The 22,568-nt window shown below is 52.9% G+C and overlaps 1 protein-coding gene across 2 annotated transcripts in view; it reads right to left on the bottom strand.

Annotated features, from left to right (window-relative positions):
- TTLL1 (TTL family tubulin polyglutamylase complex subunit L1) overlaps positions 1-22,224 on the bottom strand; it is a 36,765-nt gene extending 14,541 nt beyond the window's left edge. The window contains exons 1-7 of one of the 2 annotated variants that reach the window (XM_055565999.1): positions 22,077-22,224; positions 17,118-17,191; positions 11,884-12,000; positions 4,627-4,835; positions 3,044-3,224; positions 1,731-1,865; positions 346-454 (exon numbers count right to left, since the gene is read on the bottom strand). In XM_055565999.1, coding sequence (XP_055421974.1) covers positions 346-454; positions 1,731-1,865; positions 3,044-3,224; positions 4,627-4,835; positions 11,884-11,996 — 747 coding nt within the window. In that variant the 5' untranslated portion in view covers positions 11,997-12,000; positions 17,118-17,191; positions 22,077-22,224. Of the gene's footprint in view, positions 1-345; positions 455-1,730; positions 1,866-3,043; positions 3,225-4,626; positions 4,836-11,883; positions 12,001-17,117; positions 17,192-21,866; positions 22,020-22,076 lie in introns of those variants that run through there. The other variant, XM_055566005.1, reaches the window with a different exon arrangement.
- Between the last annotated feature and the right edge of the window lie 344 nt (positions 22,225-22,568).

The following is a 22,568-nucleotide window of genomic DNA, read 5'->3' as shown; positions in this document are numbered from 1 at the left end:
AATCCTCTCCTATAATCCTCCCAACAGCCATAAGGTGATAATATTATCTCCTTTTACAGCTGGAGAGACTGGGGCTCTGACACTCAGTTAACTTGCCCCCAAGGTCACAGAACTAGAAAGACAGGGCTTGGACAAGGGATTTTCTTTCTCCAAGTCCCCCACCCTGACACGGGCTGGCACTCGGCTTAGGCAACCAAACTGGATACCCGGGGCTCCCTCTCATCAGTGCCGGGGCATCTTGACTCCAACTCTTCTACCCACCCACCCTGTCCTGCAAAGAGAAAAAACAAAGAAACCCACGAAATCACTCCATTTCCTTAAGCTTAGTTGAAAAGAAACACTTACCCCGTGTTTCTGGATGGCGACATTGGTGAGATGGACAAACATGTTGTCCAGCTCACTGGTGCTCGGGGTGTACTTCACAGTACAGAAGCGGCAAAATCCAAGTTTATACCTAGGCGGGAATTCGGATTAACTCAATGCTCTGAGGACAAGCATAAACAAAATATCACACTTTTTTGTCTTAAAAGAGCTGCCAACATGGATGTACCTAGAGATGGTCATACTGAGTGAAGTTAAGTCAGACAGAGAAGGAGAAATATCGTATGACATCCCTTATATGTGGAATCTGAAAAGAAATGATACAAATGAACTTACTTACAAGACATAAAGAGACTCGCAGACTCAAGAGAAGCAACTTATGGTTGTCAGGGGTCGGGGGAAGGATGGGGGAAGGAATAGTTAGGAGATTTCAGATGGACATGTACACGTTGCTATATTTAAAATGGATAATCAATAAGGACCTACGGTATAGCACAGGGGACTCTGCTCAAATGTTATGTGGCAGCCTGGATGGGAGGGGTGTTTGGGGGAGAATGGATACATGTATCTGTATGGCTGAGTCCCTTCACTGTTTACCGGAAACCATTACAGCATTATTAATCGGCTATGCTCCCATAAAAATAAAAAGTTTAAAATAAATAAACATATAAATAAAGACCAAAAAATTGCAAAAAAAAAAAAAAAGAGTTGCTTTTTGTTTTGACCTTTTAGAAGAGTTGCCTTGTAAAATTTTTATGGTTCTTTGTATATAAGGGGTTTATTAAGATATAATTTATATGCCATAAGACTTATCCACTTAAAGTGCACAACTCAACGTTTTTGCGGATATTCAGAGTTGTGCAACAATCAGCACTACACTCCAAAAGGAGTGTCACTGCGTCACTCCAGAAGGAAGCCCTGTGACCCTCCGCAGTCACTTCCCAATCCCAGGGCTGGGCAAACGCCAAGCTACTTTCTGTTCCTACAGTTCTGCCTATTCTGGGCATGTTGCAGAGACGGAATTGTACAACACGTGGCCTTCTGTGTCTGGTTTCTTTCTCTGAGTATGTTTGCAAGGTTGCAAAGAGTTGCTTCTTATTTTCAGGATTCACATTACTGTCAAAGTCACCATCTTACTCAACATGGACCATGTGCCAGGCACTGCAAGTTTGGGGAACTTGACCAATGACCAACCTAACAACCCTTGCCAGGGTCCTGAGGAGTAGGAGGTGTCGTGTCAAATCGGTCTTTTTTTTTTTGGCCACACCTCGTGGCTTGCAGGATCTTAATCCCTGACCAGGGATCGAACCCAGGTCCCCTGCAGTGGAAGCACTGAGCCCTAAGCAGGGGACTGCCAGGGAATCCCCAAAGCACAGTTTTAAGGAGGGAAACAACCCCCCAGCTCTTACATGTAGCAGCGCAGCGGGCGGTACGTAGACACCAGAACGTACAGGCGCAGGTCGAACTTCCTGCCGCCGATTAGTAGGGGGTTGTTAATGTACAGAGAGATCACGTAGGCTTCCTTGGTGGACTGAGTCACGAACCTGGGTGCGGCAGAGAAGGCTGGACTTAGATGCAAACACCAGAGGGCTTTAACAGGGAACAGACCTGAGGGTGCCAAGGGGTGGGGGGTCAGGGGGGGATGGATGGCGAGCTTGGCATCGGCAGTGGCATTAATATTATGCACAGAATGGATAAACAAGGTGCTACTGTAGCACAGGGGACTGTAGTCTATAGCCTGCGATAAACCATCGTGGAAAAGAATATGAAAAAGGATATATATAACTCAGTCATTTCGCTGAACAGCAGAAATTAACACAGCATTATAAATCTGCCTTACCGCAATAAAATAAATTTTAAAAGACCAGAGACCTTTAGTTGGCTGGTGACAAGCTTGCTGCCTGTCATCAAGTGAGAGGCTGGTTTGTGGGGAGAAAACAGGGGCTGGGGGGTGGAGGCAGTATCCATGGAGGAACCCCCGGGGGCTGGCACTATGCAGTCAGACTTCAACGCAGGACATGAGGCGGCGTCCCTGCCATTCCTGGGAAATCCTGACATCGCCCACCCCTAAAGGATGGCACCCACGGTCCAGGCATTCCCCAGCAGTGAAGAACCTCACAGAGGCAAGGAGTGAGGCTCAGCCTAAATCTCCTGGGGTCCTCTGCTCCATGGAGCCCCCAACCCAGGAAGGAGGCCTGACCTGACCGTGCCCAGGTCTTCTCTCACCCTGGCTGCACACACTGCCCAGTGCTTGGGTCCATCTCCAACTCGCCCCCGTGAGGCTGGTGCCACTGTGTCCCCAGTTTACCCGGATGAAAAGCCCAAGAGTCTATACAACAAAACTGATTCAGGCGGTGAGTGTCAGACAGGGGGGCAAGCCCAGGCACCCAGGAGTTAAGCACGTGCTTTGCCAGCTCAGAAGCACCAGGACTGGATGGGTCTCCCCCCAACTTTCAGAACAAAGAGCAGCTGGCAAGGCTCCCTGCTCCTGTGCCCTTACCCTGCTTTACACACTTCTCTCCAGGTGAGATTCTATGCCTGGTGATGCTGCTGTGGCCACAGGGCCTTGCCCTGCCACCAGGTGTTCACATGCACAATTGCTGCACGCCTGGGAAAGCAAGCAAGCCCCCCAGCCATTCCCCCCCAGCCCGCCAGCCCGTGGCCAAAAGCGTAATGACGTGAGACAGCTGCTGCAAAGCGCATGGGACGCCCGTCCACTTACGAAGATGTTTTGCTGTCCCGGGACCACTTTTTGATCTGCGAGAGCTTGTTGATCAGGAAGATGCCCTTTCCCTGGGCTTTGCCACAGGGTTTCATAATCCAGGTACTCGAGGGGCTTTTCCGGAACTCCTCCACAAACAGGTTGTAGTCGGCGGGCAGCATGTAGGTGACGGGAACAAAGTCTGAGGACGGGAGAGGGGACAGTGAGTGAGTCAGCCCAACAGGGGCCATGGACAGAAAAACACCACCACTGCCTTTCCAGGGCCTGTGCCGTTCGTTACCTTGCGCCCCCTGCCCAGCATCTGATGGAGCAAGGACTTCTGCCGTTCAATCCATGTGAGACAGGTATGGCTTGCTTTATTGCGCTTCACAGATAATGTGTTTTTTAACAAAATGAAGGTTTGTGGCAACCCGGCATGTAGCAAGTCTGTTGGCGCTATTTTTCCAACAGCTGGCTCAGTTTGTGTTTCTGTGTTCCCTTTTGGTAATTCTCACACTATTTCCAACTTTTTCATTATTATGTTTGCTATTATGTTTGATGAACTATGATAAGGAATCTTGATGCTACTGGGCGGGCTGAGACTTACGGAAAAACCCAAGGGAACTTTCTGGCCAAGCCAATACTACTGCAAAAAAAAAAGAAAACTCACTGAAGGTTCAGATGATGGTTAGCATTTCTAAGTAATAAAGTATCTTTAAATGAAGGTATGTGCATTGTTTTTTTGAGATATAATGCTATGGCACATTCGACAGACTACAGTTTAGTGTAAAGATAACTTTCACATGCAGTGCGAAACCAAAAAAAATCATGTGACTTGCTTTATAGCAATATTCGCTTCATTTATTTTTTATAATTTTGTTCTTTTTATTTATTTTTGGTGGCACCGCACGGCTTGTGGGATTTTAGTTCCCTGACCAGGGATTGAACCCAGGTCCCTGGCAGTGGAAGCATGGAGTCCTAACCACTGGACCGCCAGCGAATTCCCACTGTGGTATTTGCTTTATTGCGGTGTTCTTGAACTGAACCCACCGTCTCTCCGAGGTCTGCCTATAATGAGTTCTCTTTTGGCTGTGTGCCAGTTACTTTGTAAATCTGTACCATTTAATCCCCACAGCAACCTCTGAGCTCAGCATTGTTATTATTCCCATTTATCAGATAAGGACACTGAGGCCCAGAGAAGTCACATATCATTTTCCCCAAGTGTGCAAAGGGATTCTGAAACTTTCCGCCAGGCCAGCTTTTCTCACAGGATGCTGCCTGGACACACCGCTCTCTCCGGGCCTTCCCAGACACAGGATTTACCCCTCCCGGCAGTCTGCAGCCCACGGCGTGGCCCCTGCCCTCCTGAGCACATTTCCAAGGCACTGACACAAACTCAAGATTCCAAAGCTGAAGCCCTCCCTGCCCCCTGCCCTGCTCCTCCATACCCTGTAAACACTCGGAAAGAAAGAGGTGCTCACAACTCGTACAAAAACACTCATCCCGCAGAGCCAACAGCTGCCATCCCCATGCCACGTGCCGATGGGGGAAAAAACACCACAGCTATTTATTTAAAAGGTGAAGCCGGTAGAAAGGACACAAACCCAGGTAGAGGTACTTCCCGCTTTCGTCCTTCTCCGCCAGCGGGCTCCCTTCCTTCTCCAGCTCCTTCCTGTATCTCTTGATGTTTTTCACCATCAGGTCCTTCCGCGTCAGCTCATAGTGGTTCGGGAAATGGTTGACTATTTGATCATCCGAGAGCCGGTAGCCAGTTTCGACACTAAAGACATTGCGGATGGTCTGCACGCTCATCCTGAAAGAGAAGCGAAGAAGGGACGTGCGGGACGAAAGCTCAGGGTGTGTCCAGGTGGAAGGAGGACTCATTAAGGCCAAGGAACCTCCAACCAGGAAGCATGTTCCTCAGAGCTTACCTGCCCCCAGCCCGCACCCGAGCCCAGAGGGGTCCAGCCTATGGCAGCAGGATGTGTGTCTGTGACTATACCTGAACAGTCTGGGGCTGTTCTGAGAACAGGCTGTTCTGAGTCTGTGCCCTGACTGGCTGCACTCTCTGGCACAGAGTAGACACTCAATAAATGTTTCTCCACTAATGATAACATTGATTATCGATATTACACGAGACAGATCCTTTCTGAGTATGAAGCCAAGAAATTCATTGACTCAATATCTGCACCCCAAGTCAGGAAGGACAGGGACCCCTTAAAACCAAAGCCCCAGAGGCTTCCCTCGCGGTTGTCAGGGAAGTCAAAACGGAAGCAGTCTTGTTCAGGCTTCAGAAGCCTAGGGCAGGCCTCTGACCTCTGACTCCTCACCCTGCCTGGATTACACGCCTGCCTGCAGCACACCCAGCTGCTACCAGCAAGTCAAGTGGCACTTTGGATAAGAGAGGGAGAGGACCCTGGATTTTCTCTTGAGCCCCTGGAGGCCTGGCCAGCCCTCTTGGGTCAGGAAAATCCTGTATCTCACAAGGTTTGAGACACACAGGATTGTGAAAGTGAAAGTAAAACCAGAGCTGCATTTCTGAAGTTTACGCAAACTGCTGATAATAGCCGCCCCAAACTGCAGCATGAAGCCTCACCTGTGGGGTGGGCAGGCCATCCGGGACCTTTACCCAGCTGAGACTCCAGACACTAAGGAACGTGCCAGTGCCGGTCAAGCCTGCTGTCGGTCGGCCCGATTTGGAAATGCGCCTGCTGTTACTTTCCTCTGCTGTCCCTATTTTTCTTCCTTTAATGACTGTACGTTGAAATTAAGCCGAGTAATCCTCTATTAAAGACTGGAACTGTTTGTGTATACTGCTTCTTTTGTTAATGAATACTTCGAACCTAAAAGTGACCAGGGATCCCCCCTGCATTGGGAGCATGGAGTCTTAGCCATTGGACCCTCAAGAACTCCTTTTTATGTTATATGATATCCTATTTTACACTGTTACCACAACGAGAAGGAAAAAAAAAAGCAGCCGTAATTCCTGAATACTGTCAAATGTTACTCAGCGTTCAAATCACCCCAGTAGTCCGATAAATACTTTTCACAGCTTTTGCAAATAAGAAGCCAGGCCTTCTCAGTAGTTGCTCTCTCTCACATGTCTTTAAATCTATACTTTCTCTCCCACCTTCCTTAAATTTTTTTTTCTAGGCAATTTATGTGTTGAAGACACTGGGGTGCCTGTTCTGCAGGGGTTCTCACAGCTTCCTTGTTTACCATGCTCCCCGGGGCCCTGCACTTCCTATAAACTGGGGGTCCGACCAGGCGGACGGGGAGCTGTGTCCTGGGCAGTGCGTGCTCCCACGGGCCGGCACATCCAGCCTGGAGCCTTTCCCCTCAGGATGTCGGTGACTAATCAGCAGCTCCACCCAAGAGAAATACAATGTGACCCACGTAGTCATATGGTGAACTTTCTAGTGAGCACATTAAACCAGAAGTTAAAGAGGCAAGAATTTTAATCTGACTCATTGGAAAAGACCCTGATGTTGGGAAAGTTTGAGGGCAGGAGGAGGAGAAGGGGGCGATAGACGATGAGATGGTTGGATGGCATCACCGACTCAACGGACACGAGCTGGGGCAAACTCTGGGAGACCGTGAAGAACAGGGAAGCCTGCCATGCTGCAGTCCGCGGGGCTGCAAAGAGTCGGACACAACTCAACGACTGAACAACAAACAACAGTCCAACATCTTATCATCTCAACATATAATCAACATAGAAATTAGCGGTGAGGGATTTTACATTCGTTTCTCCGTGCTAGAACCGGGAGTGTACACCACACTCAGGCACAGACATCTTGGTTTGCATCAGCCACACGCAAGTGCCCTCTTGCCCTGTGGTCAGCGGCTTCTGTCCTGCACAGACATAGATCCTTATTTCGTGAGGGGTTACAAAATGGTGAAAATTCTCCTTTCTCATTCATCCTTCATTTATTGGCAGGAATGTTTCTATGAGGAGAAATTTTCCTTCATGGACAATTCAGACAGCCCATGAAGGGTTGCTCCAGGGAAGACTGAGTGACTTTTTTCCTGCATCAGTTTTCAAATGGTGAGCTGGCTCCCCGCCCTCCCCCGCCCCGACCCAAGGACGTGTGACGAGTTGTGTTGGGCCCCTATCACTACAGAACAAACGACCCAACGACCCAACGTTCGCTACCTAAGATAACCACCATGGTATGTTATCTCTAGGTTCTGTGGGGTCAAGAATTTGGGCAGGGTGCGGCTGAGCGCTCTGTCCCACGTGGCACTGAGGTCACTCAGGGGGATTCAGACAGCTGGTCTGGGGGCCCGAGCAGGCTTTGTCCACAGCTGGCACCTTGTGGGGGTGGGTTCTCCCACACGACAGTCCTGGGACGGGCAGGCTTCTCATCTGACAGCTTGCGGCTCCCGCTGGGGCTTCCCACACAGGAAGTAGAAGCTGCCGGCTTCTTAAGGTCTGGGCCCCGAAAAAGAACACACTGACTGTGTCCCACTGCTCAAAGCAGTCACAGAGCCCACCCAAGGTCAGGAGAAGGGGACAAGACCCTTCTCCCACCTCCAGAGGGAGGTAGTATCAAAAACACGGCTATTTGTAGAGGGGGGTGAGGCTACACAGCACATCTTATGAGATCTCAGTTCCCCGGCCAGAGACTGGACCTGGGCCACAGCAGTGAAAAATGCCGAGCCCTAACCACTAGGCAACCAGGGAGCTCCCCACTGTGGCCATTTCAAATGTGTCACAAATTATGCGGGCGGTAAAGAATCTGCCTGCCATTGCAGGAGATGCGAGAGACACAGGTTTGATCCCTGGGTCGGGAAGATCCCCTGGAGAAGGAAATGGCAACCCACGCCAGTATTCTTGCCTGGAAAATCCCATGGACATAGGAGCCTGGTGGGCTACAGTCCATAGAGTTGCAAAGAGTTGGATATGACTGAGCAGCAGGCATGGTGTTTGGTTTCAGTTCTTTTGGCGGCATGTTTATGAACTCATAGATTCAAACAGGCATCATGAATTTCGATCTGTTTCAGTTATTCTTACTGCAGCTCTAGTTCTCCTTATTTTGGGCAGAAGGAACTCTCTAAGTTGCCTTCTGAGTCTTATTAACATGACTCTAGTAGTCCTCGACCATGTCTCTGCTTTCCCACAAGACAAGCTATTCTGAGCTCACCTTGTACAAGTCTTCCTGAGGCCTGGCGACAGGCACTTCTGCAAGGAGCAAGGGAAACATTCACCTGCTGTGTAGCCTGACTGTTAAAGGGTCCCAATGCTCCACCCTCCTTGTTCCATATCCTGTGTCACTTTGTAGCAAATCCCTTCTGGAGGTAAAATAAATTTCCCCTTGAATTTGAGCCAACCCAATGCAGTTCTTCAGAGAAGGCAATGGCGATCCCCTCCAGTCCTCTTGCCTGGAAAATCCCATGGACAGAGGAGCCTGGTGGGCTGCAGTCCATGGGGTCACTGAGTCGGACACGACTGAGCAACTTCACTTTCACTTTTCACTTTCATGCACTGGAGAAGGAAATGGCAACCCACTTCATTGTTCTTGCCTGGAGAATCCCAGGGATGGGGGAGCCTGGTGGGCTGCTGTCTATGGGGTCACGCAGAGTCGGACACAACTGAAGCGACTCAGCAGCAATGCAGTTCTTTGGGCTTCCCTGATAGCTCAGTTGGTAAAGAATCTGCCTGCAATGCAGGAGACCCTGGTTTGATTCCTGGGTTGGGAAGATCCACTGGAGAAGGGATAGGCTACCCACTCCAGTATTCTTGGGCTTCCCTTGTGGCTCAGCTGGTAAATAATTTGCTTGCAATGTGGGAGACCTGGGTTTGACCTCTGCGTTGGGAAGATTCCCTGGAGAAGGGAACGGCTACCCACTCCAGAAGAATCGGACACGACTGAGCGACTTTCACTTTGCTTCAATCCAGTTCTTTGGCCAAAAATAACGGCAGAAGTGATGGTGTGCCATTTCTGAGACTGGCCCTTAATGGCCTTGAGAGCTGCCACCTCTCTCTTGGGCCCCCGACACCCCATAAGCCCAGACTAGCTGGCTGGAGGGATGTGAGAGCTTTGTGGAGAGGAGCCCTTGTTGTCCTGGCCAAGGGCATTCTAGACCAGCCAGGTCCCGGATGACCCGCCAGGTGACAGCGGACGCTGCGTGAGCCCAGGCAGGGTCAGTGAAGCAGGCCAGACCAAGAGAACCGCTCCACCAAACCGACAAACTCATGTTAACAAAAAAGTGGTTGTTTCGAGCCCCTCAGTTTTGTTTTTTAATATTTATTTATTTGGCTGCCCTGGGTCTTAGTTGTGACACACGTGATCTTCCAACATTCGTTGCGGCGTTTGGGATAGTTAGTTGAGGCATGTGGGATCTAGTTCCATGACCAGGGATCGAACCTGGGCCCCTTGCACTGGGAGTGCAGAGTCTTAGCCACTGGACCGCCAGGGAAGTCCCCAGACCCCTAGGTTTTCTGGTGCTTGTTACTCGCTGTCTGGCAATGAATAACCCATACACTCCCTCCAGCACGGTCAGTGTTTACCTGTTTCACACTCCGTCTGCTTCCTGCCCACGTGTAAAGTGTTTTTGCACAGGTGTTGTCAGGATACAAATACAATTTCATAATATGTTTTTCTTCTCATTTATTGTTGTTCAGTTTCCCAAACTGCTTTACGATCATCACGGTATTTTAATGGCTGCGCCTTAATCTGCTTGGTTACTGTATTTACCTTTCTCCGACTGGTTAATATTTAGCTGTTTTCAGTAATTTTCCCTAACAGATTTCCAAGACCTGACCGGGGCGCTCAGTGCTTAAAGCATGAGCTCTCAACATCTCCAAATATCCAGCTCCTATCAAACTGGTCAGCCCTTCCCTCCTCTCACTCTTTGGCTCAGGAGAGCTCCACTCTGCTCAGTGCTATGTCATCCTCAGCCTGGATGGGAGGAGAGTTTGGGGGAGGACGGATACACGTATGTGTACGGCTGAGTCCCTTCGCTGTTCACCTGAAACTGTCACAACATTGTTAATGGGTTATGCTCTGATACAAAACAAAAAGTTTAAAAAAAAAATAAAAGCGATCCAAAACCCTTCTCGGCGTGAAGACGGCAGCACTGAACTCCCCCTCACCCCACCCCGGCATGAGAAGCCGAAAGCACACACTGAGTCCTGCTGGGTCCACAGCCCCAGGCAGCGGGACACGAGACAGCGAGTACTCAACGCGGCCGTGCTGAGCCTTCCGTTCAGAGCTCCCGTGAAGCAGGGTTCTGGATAAATGGCGTCACTTTACCTCTGAGAGGTGAACCATATGCAGATGCTGACCCACTTCACAAATGCCCTCCCTGCCTGCCGGCCCCGCTCCTGCAGGGGCAAATCAGGTTTAAAGAGCAGGTGACTTCAGTGTTGTCGGGAGCACAGCTCGTGTCATCCCTCCGTCCACTGCCGGAGCCGGGGGCTGGGGGTTGCCCGCTGTGCCCGGGGCCCAGCCAGGCTCTGGGGAGGCTGAGAGAAGCCAGGCCGGGTCCTCAATTTTCCAGGCTTCGCAGGGACACCGACAGAGGGGACAGGCGGGGAATCACAGACTTGGCGTTTGCTGCCACCTGAGGAGAGCAGCCCAGGAGGGCCCGCGGGGTAGAGCTGGCTTCCAGGGCACATGCGCTGGTGCGTGAGGGAGGTGCCTGTGGGGCTCCCGCCCCGCGCCAGCACCGCCTCACACTCCGTGCTCCCTGAAACCTCAAACAACCGAACCTGGGAAGACAGGTCAAGGACTCCGTGAACAGTGGGGTGGAGGCGCCAGGGCTGAAGCCACGCGCGGTTCGGGCTCCAGGGTCTGGACGTCTAACCCCCAGGTGCGCTGTCTCTGGAGGGTGGGCTGAGGAGAGGCAGGAAGCACAACGTGTACAAAAGTGCAAAAGAAAGACAGCGTTCTCAGTGGGTCAGTGGGGAAAACGTGCAGCCTGCTGCACTGGCGGGGGAGTAGCGGGGAAGGGAAGGGGCTGGAGAGGCCGAGGACCATCTCTCAGGGCAGCAGCAGGGGGAGTGAGTCCTGGGTGGCAGCAGGGGAGAGTGAGGGTGGAAAGGCCCCTGCAGGTCCTGATGTGCTCCCCCACCGACCCCCCATCCCCCCAAAGCCTCACTCCCACGCTCTGCACCCAGGAGCTGCTGCGACTTGGGGAAGCCTTCTGGTGGGTAATCCAGGTGTGTGGATGCTGTCCCGAGGGAGGGAGCAGCCCAGGCCTGGACCAAGCAGGACAGGGGAGCTCACCCAGAGGAAGTGGGAGGAGGCGAGGCGGCATGAGGAGTCCAGGAAGACTCCAGGGCTCCCAGCTGGGCCAGGCACCACCTGGGACTGAGTGCTGAAATGCTACCTTTCCAGCCTAACTGGCCTTTCCGGGGTTTCTCAGTCAGTCCGGCCAGCACCCTGCTGGCCTAATGACGGAGTGAAAGGGAGCAGGGAACCCTCCAATAGTCCTTCCCACCCCCACAGTTCTCCCCACCCCCCATGCCACCCCACAGCCCACCCCACCCCCCATGCCACCCCACAGGACGCTAACTTCCCCGAGGGAACCCCAAGGTCCAGGCAACAGGGCGCCACTGTGAGCAGCACCGGCCCTGGGGCGGGGGCTCCTGTTTCTCACCCAGACGCACACCGTGCAACCACACTCACGGGGCTGAGACGCCCCCGGGCCTCTTGACAGCCATGTCACTCAAGCACGTGCACTACCCCAGGGCTGCCTGTACGTGCGCACAGAGGGCCCGGGACGAGAGCGCGTGCAGCGGGGGCGGCACACGGCGTGGGGGGGGCCTTCGCAGGACACTGCCCCCTGGACACGCCGCCATCACCCTCGTGAACGGGCTCGGACGGCAAGAGAAGCCCACCTTCCATACTCACCAGTAGAAATTCCAGTCTTCGTTTTCTGTCACTTGGACCCATCCTCTCTTCTCAAAGTTATTTATCAGCACCGACTTCTCGATGTCAGTGACCCACTTCACTTTTCCTGCCATAATCCTGGAAGACAGTGCCTCATGAGAGCCATAAACATCGACGCCTCACCTCCCGCTCACCTGAAGGAGTCCTCTGCATGCCGTGAACAGACCGCCCCGCCCCGAGCTCCATCTCCCCTACAGAGGCTCTCAGCCTGGGCGAGGTCCCCCCAACACGCCCCTGGGGGACCCTGCCACATCTGAAGGCATCTCGCTCATCAGGACCGACCGGGGTTCAGGGGAGGCTCTGGCACCTCATGAGCAGAGACCGGAGATGCTGCTTGACACCCCCCGACATACAGGATGCCTACTCACGCCCGCACAACAAATCGCCCAGTCCCAAATACCAGCTGTGCTGAGCCTGAGAGTCTGCTCAAGCAGGAAATAAAGGCTATACACGTTGAACAGCAGCTGTGACAGGTGCCACGAGGGGATGTGCCTGGGCTGTGGGAGCTGGGTCAGTGGGTGGGAGGGTATCCTGGGCAGGGGACCCTGGAGCTGACTCTGACGGGCAGAGATGAGAGTACCTGCTCTAATCCGTGCACCACCCCTCACCTGGCCCCTCAAGTCCTGCCTATATTTTCCCTGCTGCCTCCCTGCCCTACACCAGTGCACTCCTTCACAGTGGGTGATCTCAGCGTCTGTCTGACCACGTTGCTCCTGTTTAACAACCAACGTGACTCCCACTGCCCCTAAAATGTGCAGCGCCCTGTTCCTCTCCTGCTTTTCCAGGTGTGTCACGTGCCACCGTCTCGCTCACCCACTGTTCTGGCCACACGGGACTCCCATCTACCTCAGGACCTTGGCACGTGCTCTGCCTGCAGCACTCCAGCCTCCCTTCTGCCCAGTTAAGCTACTGCCCACTCGTCTGCAGGCAGAAGTGAGTGTCACTTCCCGCAGAGCCTCTCTGACTCTCCAGACCAGCTGCCCGGCCCCTCAGCACCTGCAGTTCTGTCCCTGCTTGGGGGGCAGGAGTCGCCTCTTTTCCATCCCCACTTCGTGCCTAGGGTCTGGCGTGTGCCTGGCACGCGGCAGACCATCACTTCAGGGAGAACAAGCGACCGTGGTCCCAGGCCTGGCAGTGCCACTGTGGGACTCTGAGCAAGTTACAAGACCTTTCTGCACCTAGTTCCTCCTCTGAATTTGTGGTTTTCGAGCTGCTCAAGCAGCCCAGGGTTCCAGGCTCCCCCCAGATCCCCCCAGACCAAGGCTGCCTCGTTACACTCCTGAGGACAGGAGGGAAAGGGCTTTCCTAGCCCAGGCTTGAAGCCCTGGGGCCCTATGGACGTCAAGGGCCTTTTATGAAGGAGACACATCCCCCTTGTCATGGCTTCACGTTTGGAGCAACATCACCAGGCAGAAAAAAGCATAGGATGTGGAGGTGGGGACTTGGGTATGCGCTGCCTGGGAGAGGAAACGGGAAGGCAGGCTCTGAGAGCGTCCACCAGGTGCAGCTCGGGGCACTTCTACACAGGGCAGCCCACACCCTCTGCGGGGTGCCCAGCAAGGCGCGGCTGTGGGCAATCTCAGCCTGTGGAGCTCGAGGCCCAGCTCTGCCACGCACTTGCTATGTGACGCTGGGCAAGTCACCGACCTCTCTGAACTTGTTTCTTCATCTGCGGGACTGGGGGTGAGGATAGTGCTGACCCGCGTGGCAGGTGAGAGTAAGAAGTAAACGAGTGAACACGCGTCAAGCACTGAGAAGGGCGCCTGGCACATAAGGAATCACGGTCGTCACCCTGTTTACGGGTGAGGAAGCCACGGCTCTTAAGAGCCGGTGTAAGAAAGGACCAAAGGACGCGATGGTGGCTTGAGTGAGGCTCAGGGTGACCCTACTCTAACTTCGCTGCTTCTTCCACAGCCCATCACCCCTTCCCTCTGTGAACACGGCTTCCTCAGGACAACGCCAGCGCCCACAAGGTCAAAGTGAGGGGTAAACGGGAACCGTTCTCTGCAAACGCTAAGTGTCCCGTAACTGCCACGTGAGGCTGCTAACCTGTCAGTCATGGTCCGCGTGAAGGTCAGCAGCCACTGCCTCGGGGTGACGCCAGAAGCTCCGTGAGTCCCCCACCTGCTGGCGGCTCAGTCCGCACCCGAGCAAACCCCACCACCCCGGCCCCCCTCGCGGTGTCGAGGCCGACTTGGGGGGGGGTGTGCTTTTCTACTACAGGCAATTTGCAGGCACTGTTTTGTTTTGTTTTTTATACACACCAAAGATTTGGGGCAACCCTGCATGGGGCAAGTCTACGAGCACCATTTTTCCAACAGCGTCTGCTCACTTTCTGTCTCTCTGTCACAGTATTCTTACCATATTTCAAACGTCTTCATTATTACCTTTTACTTATTTATTTTGATCGTACCATGAAGCATGTGGCATCTTAGTTCCCTGACCGGGTGTTGAACCTGCGCCCCCTGCACTGGAAGTGCAGAGTCTTAAGCACTGGACTGCCAAGAAGTCCCTCGTTATTATCTGTTTGCTACAGTGATCTGTGATCTTTGGTGTTACTACCACGACTCCCTGAAGGCTCAGGTGATGATTAACATTTTTTAGAAATAAGGTGAAAGTCACTCAGTCGTGTCCGGCTCTTTGGGACCCCATGCACTATACAGTTTATGGAATTCTCCAGGCCAAGAATACTGGAGTAGGTAGCCGTTCCCTTCTGCAGGGGATCTTCCCAACCCAGGGATTGAACCCAGGTGTCCTGCATTGCAGGCAGATTCTTTACCACTGAGCCATTTTTAAATCAGGGAAGCCCTAATTTAAAAATACCTTATTGCTAAAAGGCTTCCCTGGTAGCTCAGCTGGTAAAGAATCCACCTGAATGCAGGAGACCTGAGTTCGATCCATAGGTTGGGAAGATCCCCTGGAGAAGGGAACGGCTACCCACACCAGTATTCTTGGCCTGGAGAATTCCATAAACTGTATAGTGCATGGGGTCCCAAAGAGCCGGACACGACTGAGTGACTTTCACCTTATTTCTAAAAAATGTTAATCATCACCTGAGCCTTCAGGGAGTCGTGGTAGTAACACCAAAGATCACAGATCACTGTAGCAAACAGATAATAACGAGGGACTTCTTGGCAGTCCAGTGCTTAAGACTCTGCACTTCCAGTGCAGGGGGCGCAGGTTCAACACCCGGTCAGGGAACTAAGATGCCACATGCTTCATGGTACGATCAAAATAAATAAGTAAAAGGTAATAATGAAGACGTTTGAAATATGGTAAGAATACTGTGACAGAGAGACAGAAAGTGAGCAGACGCTGTTGGAAAAATGGTGCTCGTAGACTTGCCCCATGCAGGGTTGCCCCAAATCTTTGGTGTGTATAAAAAACAAAACAAAACAGTGCCTGCAAATTGCCTGTAGTAGAAAAGCACACCCCCCCCCAAGTCGGCCTCGACACCGCGAGGGGGGCCGGGGTGGTGGGGTTTGCTCGGGTGCGGACTGAGCCGCCAGCAGGTGGGGGACTCACGGAGCTTCTGGCGTCACCCCGAGGCAGTGGCTGCTGACCTTCACGCGGACCATGACTGACAGGTTAGCAGCCTCACGTGGCAGTTACGGGACACTTAGCGTTTGCAGAGAACGGTTCCCGTTTACCCCTCACTTTGACCTTGTGGGCACTGGCGTTGTCCTGAGGAAGCCGTGTTCACAGAGGGAAGGGGTGATGGGCTGTGGAAGAAGCAGCGAAGTTAGAGTAGGGTCACCCTGAGCCTCACTCAAGCCACCATCGCGTCCTTTGGTCCTTTCTTACACCGGCTCTTAAGAGCCGTGGCTTCCTCACCCGTAAACAGGGTGACGACCGTGATTCCTTATGTGCCAGGCGCCCTTCTCAGTGCTTGACGCGTGTTCACTCGTTTACTTCTTACTCTCACCTGCCACGCGGGTCAGCACTATCCTCACCCCCAGTCCCGCAGATGAAGAAACAAGTTCAGAGAGGTCGGTGACTTGCCCAGCGTCACATAGCAAGTGCGTGGCAGAGCTGGGCCTCGAGCTCCACAGGCTGAGCTTGCCCACAGCCACGCCTTGCTGGGCACCCCGCGGAGGGTGTGGTCTGCCCTGTGTAGAAGCGCCCCGAGCTGCACCTGGTGGACGCTCTCAGAGACTGCCTTCCCGTTTCCTCTCCCAGGCAGCACATACCCAAGTCCCCACCTCCACATCCCATGCTAGAGTCCCCATGGACAGAGGAGTCTGGCGGGCTGCAGTCTATATGGTTGCAAAGAGTCAGACATGACTGAAGTAACTCAGCAGCAGCAACATTTTTTAATTAAGGCCATGTACACAGTTTTATAAAAGTAGCTAATGCCTAGTACAGTCTGTAGTATGGTATAAAGTTAACTATTATACCCCAGGGAAACTAAAACATTTGTGTGACTTGCTTTCTTGCAATATTCACTTCACTGGGGTAGTCTGGGCAGTAATCTGCAGTATCTGGGAGGCCAGCCTGTAATCTGACTTCACCCTGAACAGCCCTGCCTCCTTGAGGGATCCTGTTCTGACTCTGCCCCCTAGAGTCCAACTGCAGACACAGGATTTGGGTGAAAACCAACCCTGCAGCCAGGCAGGGCCCACACCACACCCCACGCCCTGCACTTCAAACATCAGCCTTCCTGGGCAACCTCACCCGTCACGGGTGTCCACCTGGAGATGACGCAGAAGTAAGAGCAGAAACATAACGCAGTAGCACGGGCAGCTGTTTATATCCACACTGTGCTCCAGTCACAAAACAGGCAGAAGATGCTTCCAGGGGCACGACCCCAAACCCAGGAAGCCGGATGGGGCAAATGTTCCTGCCTTCACTTGAGTACTGCTCGGTACTCTTAGTCGTTCTGTCGTGTCCGACTCTTTGTGACCTCATGGACCGTAGCCCACCAGGCTCCTCTGTCCATGGGGACTCTCCAGGCAAGAATATTGGAGTGGGTTGCCATTCCCTTCTTCAGGGGATCTTCCCCACCCAGGGATTGAACCCAGGTCTCCCACATTGCAGGCAGATTCTTTACCATCTGAGCTACAGGGAAGCCCCATCCTCACTTTACAGCAGTAAGTGGAGCCTCCAAGGAGGGCGGTTTCCTCCCGGCCCCCTGCACTTTCCTTTAGTCACCTGGACAGGCGGTCACCAAGGGAAACACCTCACGCCTGACCTACCATAGGTATTTATGGAGCCAACAGGAACATCCAATTTCTCTTCAGTTTCCCTGACTCTTGCCTCGGGTTCTTGCCTAAAACAAAATGAATACACAAATGATTGGCACAAAAACAGACACAAGGATCAATGGAATAGAGCAGACAGCCCGGAAATAAACCCCACAACCTACAGCCAATTAATCTCTGACAAAGGAGGCAAGAATGTACGGCGGTGAAAAGACAGTCTCTTCAGCAAGTGGTGCTGGGAAAGCTGGCCAGTTACGTGTAAACCAACAGAGTTAGAACACACTCTCACACCGTGCACAAAAAGAAACTCAAAACGCCTTAAAGACTTAAATGCAAGAGACGACACCATAAAACCCCTAGAAGAGAATACAGGCAAAACATCCTGACGTAAACGGTACCAATGTTTTCTTAGGTCAGTCTCCCAAGGAAATAGAAATAAAAGCAAGCATAAACAAATGGGACCTAATCAACTTATTGACTTTAGTACAGCAGAGGAACTCATAAACAAAATGAAAAGACAACCTACGGGTGGGGAGAAAACAATTGCAAATCATGTGACTGACAAGGGCTCAATTTCCAGCCAAATAAATAACTGTTCTCAAAAAAAGATGAGGTCATTCAGGTCAGCCTTAATCCAACGACAGATACTCTTACGAGATGGAAAGCTGGACACAGAGACACACGGGGCGGACAACACCCTGAGAAGACAGACAGATACAGAGGGAGCGTGGCCGTGGGAAGACAGAGGCGGAGATTACAGAGTTATGCTGCCACGATGCCTGGGGCTCCCAGAAACTGGATGCTGTGAGCACGCCCTCCCCTGGAATCTTTCAAGAGAGCACACCTCTGCCAACCCCCCCGATTCCAGGCTCCTGCCTCACGGAGCTGTCCAGTTTGTGGCACTTTGACACTGCAGGCCTAGGAAAGCAACACAAGACACAACCATCCTAAACACTAGGAGAAAAAGAAGAAATTCACACACAAGGAGCTGCATGCATACGAATTTTGGAAACAGAGCATGGTATAAAGTGCTGAGCAAGAAGACAGTCATTTATGGTTAAAAAAGGAAAGAAAGAAGTAAGGCCCCCTCTCCTTTAAAAGAACCTCTTTTCAGAAATACACCAAATTGACGTGGACTCCACCACCGAGAGCTGATGCAAAGGCACCTTGAGAAGAGCGAGGAGGGATGGAGGCGCCCTCCACACCCGAGGCTCAGAGACCCGGTTCACTCCCGCACGGAAATGTCTGAGCCACGGGTCCTGGCAAGTCCTCGGGGCCTCAGCCTCCCGGGTGAAATAAATGAAAAAAGAAAGTGACAGCCCCTCAGCGGCACCGCAGGGGTCACTGCAAGGTCAGGTGGGCGTGGCCCTGGCACGCGGCAGGCTCTCCCAACAGTCAACCGGGTTTGAATCTAGTGCCTCAGGCGAAAAGAGTTTCCCTGTGAAGCTGCCCCTGATTTGGTCCCGCACACTCCCGCCGCTGGGCTCCGGAGACCAGCCCGCCTCGTGCAGGAAGTGATGACATGTCTCTGTCATCACTGAAACGACAGCCACCACTCACGAAGCACCAGAATGCGCCGGGCTCCGGGCTGGGCAGTCTGTGCAGATCCTTGTCTACTGAGCACACCATTACAGCTCACCTGACACCCGGAGGCAGGTACTGTCCCCACTTACAGCCGGGAGAGTGGGGCTCGAAGAGTAAGAGGGAACGCACACGGCCTCCCTCCCACATGGGATGTCAACCCTCAGTTTACAGGCAGCCCCCTTGTCAGGCATCATCGACCTCCCACAGGGCAGCAGGTGGTCCCCCAGCACCCAGCCAGGGCCAGTAAGGGGGATCAGGAATCGTCTTAGTACAAAGGAGCCATCAGCCAGTCCCCACGGCACAGAAGCCAGACTCCTCCCCAAACCTGAGAAATCCTTTTCCTTAGAAAAGTAAATAAATACCTGATTGTCATATTGTTTTCCTGTGACTTCCTCTTAAAATAGAAAAAAAATTAAAAACCAAGCAGGATTGTGGTATTGTGTAACAAACTTGACACATCACCTCTCTACTGGTTCATAGGAACTGACGCCTCAGACTTTCAAGCCACAAGGTCACCTACTTTCAAAACGGAGCATCATAAAAACCTCACAAGGAAAAGCAGAGACTGGTGAGATACCCCTCATGCTGATCACAGCTCGAAGTCAGAGCCGGCTGTCACCACCTGAGGTATGTCAGCCATCCCGAATCCAGAGAGCTGATGGTTATTTAAGGGTCCTGCTCCTGGGGCAAATGGGCAGGATGTGCTCAAGCTTGAGAACTGGTTTCCCCAGGGACACCCCTGGGCGTCGGGGCCACCAAGAGTCTAGTTTCTCATCTGTCTAGTCTCACTCGGCATTGACAGCCACTCTGTGTCAGACGGGTGACAAGAGACATGGAGCTGCCTGGGACCAGGTGCTCCTGGACAGTCCTGATCCAGGGGACGCAAGAGATGCATTCAGGGACTTGCCCGGCAGTCCAGTGGTTAAGACTCCACACTGCCAGTGCAGGGGGCATGGTTTGATCCCTGGTCAGGAAACTAAGATCCCACATGCCACGAGGTATGGCCAAAAAAAGGGAAGTGTGTTCAAAGTACTTTAAGAGCCCAACAAAATTCAACTGCAATCCTGGGGAGAAAGTGACCATCGATCCAGGACAGTGGCAAATCATGCCCACTCCTCCCAAAAGATTCCACATTCAGAGACTTCCCCAGTGTCCCCACAATCAGGGACACCCACAGCAGGCCCAATGACGGGCTTCCTTGGCCCCACTGTCACCCCTCTGCAGCCATCCTTCACCCAGCAGCAGACTAATCTTTTTACACACACAAAGCAAACCTTGTCACTCTGCTCACAAGCCTGCGAGCAGCTGCCCGCTGTGCTGAGATTAAAGCTCGCAGTCTACCTGCAGCCCCCCATGCCTCTCAGGTCTTGTCCCCCAGCATCCTTCCACCCGCCTTCCCTCTCCAGGCTCCAGCCTTTTTCAGCCCTCTCACCCACCAAGTGACATCACTCTTAAGCCTTTGCTCGTCCCCCAAATCTGGCCCTTTCTCAAAGGCCAATCCCTCACAGCAGCCTTCCCAAGCCCATCTCAGTCCTCCCCATTTGCCAAGTTGTCACTTCTCTATGGCGATCGTGGTGTACACAACTGTTTAATCCGGTGCCGACTCAAAGCATGATCTGTGAGTCTGCAGCATCGGCATCACGACCTGGTGCTCGTTAGAAACACAAATCCTCCACGCCAACCCACGCACATGCAGTAGGATAATGCATTCAGATCTCTGGGAGTGGGCCCCAGGAATCTGTGTTTTAAGTTCTCAGGGCATTCCTGAGCGCTCAAGTTTGAAAAGACCTGGTCTAGTTCACGTATTTGGTCCCTTGGTGACCACCTGTCTTCAATACACATATGTCACCATGGGAGCAGGAATGCTGCTCCATCTTATCTCTGCTGAACCCCCAGCACCCAGAACAGCATCTGGTAACAGCAGGCTGTCAGTCAGTATTTGATGACTTAAGAAAAGAAGACACGAGGGACTTCCCTGGTGGGCCAGTGGCTGAGACTCTGTGCTCCCAATACAGGGGCCCCAAGTTCTATCCCTGGTCAGGGAACCAGATCGCACATGCCACAACTAAAGATCCCCAATGCCACAGTGAAGACCAAGGAGCCCATGTGCTGCAATAAGAAAAAAAAGACACGAATTCCCACCACACACAAATGAGTGCCAAGCAGTGAAGCAGGAGCAGCCTAGCCCTACAGGGGCCATCAGCCTCGCAGGGGAGACACCCAGGAAACGGTCATCCGTAAACACTTCTACAGATTTATCCGGGCGAGAAGTAGGAGGCCGGGAGGGAGTCCAGCTGATTTCTGCTGAACAGTGGAACGTCTCGGGGAATCTCTGTGCCCAGGAAGACAGAACTCTGCCAAGAGGCCTCCACCTCCTGTTGTTACGACTATTCCCAGACAAAAGCCTGAACAACCTCTCAGGAGAAACAGCAGATTGTGGGCAGAACCCACATTCGTGGGAGTCATTTCACTTTTCCAGCTATAGGACCATGGACGCACTCTCTGCCCTGCCCTCATCCCACTCTCCCAGTCAGTCTGATCACTATCAGTTTCAATAAAGTCCCAGCTCCGCCAGGATCCCAGGACATATGCATCCCTTTTTAGCGTGTCTTTTTTGGAAAAAAAAAAAAAAAGAGCCACCTAGAAATAAAATCATAATACAAACGCCGACTTCACGTGGGCGCAGTGCATCGGGTTGCAGTTGTGTCGCCTGTCAGTCTCCTCATTCCCACTGCTCCTCGCACGTGCTTACCGGCGCATGTAACTCCCTGAGAGCAGGGCAGGGCCAATCTTACGCTTCTGAATATTCCCTGAACGAAGAACTGCTCTGCAAACCCCAAACGGCTTACAACCATAAGATAGTTTTAGTTCCAGAATGAATCCCCCTATGCCTCGGCTACTGTAAGGGGGTATGTCTACCCCACCCCCTCTAATGATGGGAAAACAGGGAGGGAGAAGAGGGGAAACGCCGACGTTCAGACCCCCAGAGAGAGGCGAGCAGAGCAGGAGGACACTCATCTCCTGTCTCCCGTCCAGAGCGCTAGCCACAGGTACACTGCGCCCTGCAAGATGCCAACAGAAACAATACAGATTGCAAATGAATGAAAAAGCCTAGGCACAATTAAATTCTGGAATAACCGATAAGAGGAATGCAATTACAAGGATCGAGAGGCACAAGTCATAGGAACTCGGAGGAAGAAAAGGAGCACAATGATGAGCGCGGGCTTCCCCTCAGGGACTGCGAGTCCGGGCAGCAGCATCTAAACCGCGGAGACAAGCGCCCACAACCGCTCGCGCATGCGCACTCGCCCACCCAGCACAGCCACACCCTCGGTCCCGGACGCTGCGGCGCCGGCGGCGGGGCCTCACCTGTGGGCGCAGAGCGCTAAGAAGCGCTCGGGAGCGCGGAGCACGGCGGCCCCGCGCCGCGGCCCGGCCCCGCCTCCAGCCCCACTCGGCGATCGCTGGAGGACACGGCCCGCTTACCCAGCGCGGACCGGCCCTCCGCCCGCCGCGCTCTACTTCCGGGGCGGCGCCCTGGCAACCGGAGACGCGGCGTTGCCGGCGCCGCGACTGCTTCCGGGGTTAGACTGGCCACTCCTCTGCAGCTGCGCCTCCAACCTGCACAGCCCGCTACGCACGGGGGCTGACGTAAAACTCAACATCGAGAAAACTCAGATCGTGGCATCCGGTCCCATCACTTCATAGCAAATAGATGGGGAAACAATGGAAACAGTGACAGACTTTATTTGGGGGGGGGGGGGTAGGGCTCCAAAACCACTGCAGATGGTGACTGCAGTCATAAAATTAAAAGACGCTTGCTTCTTGGAAGAAAAGCTATGACCAACCTAGACAGCATTT

Source organism: Bubalus kerabau, chromosome 1 (assembly GCF_029407905.1).
Source record: "Bubalus kerabau isolate K-KA32 ecotype Philippines breed swamp buffalo chromosome 1, PCC_UOA_SB_1v2, whole genome shotgun sequence".
Lineage (NCBI taxonomy): Eukaryota > Metazoa > Chordata > Mammalia > Artiodactyla > Bovidae > Bubalus > Bubalus kerabau.
The sequence above is the reverse complement of the archived record's forward strand: the minus strand, read 5'-3'. Positions and strand labels throughout refer to the sequence as shown.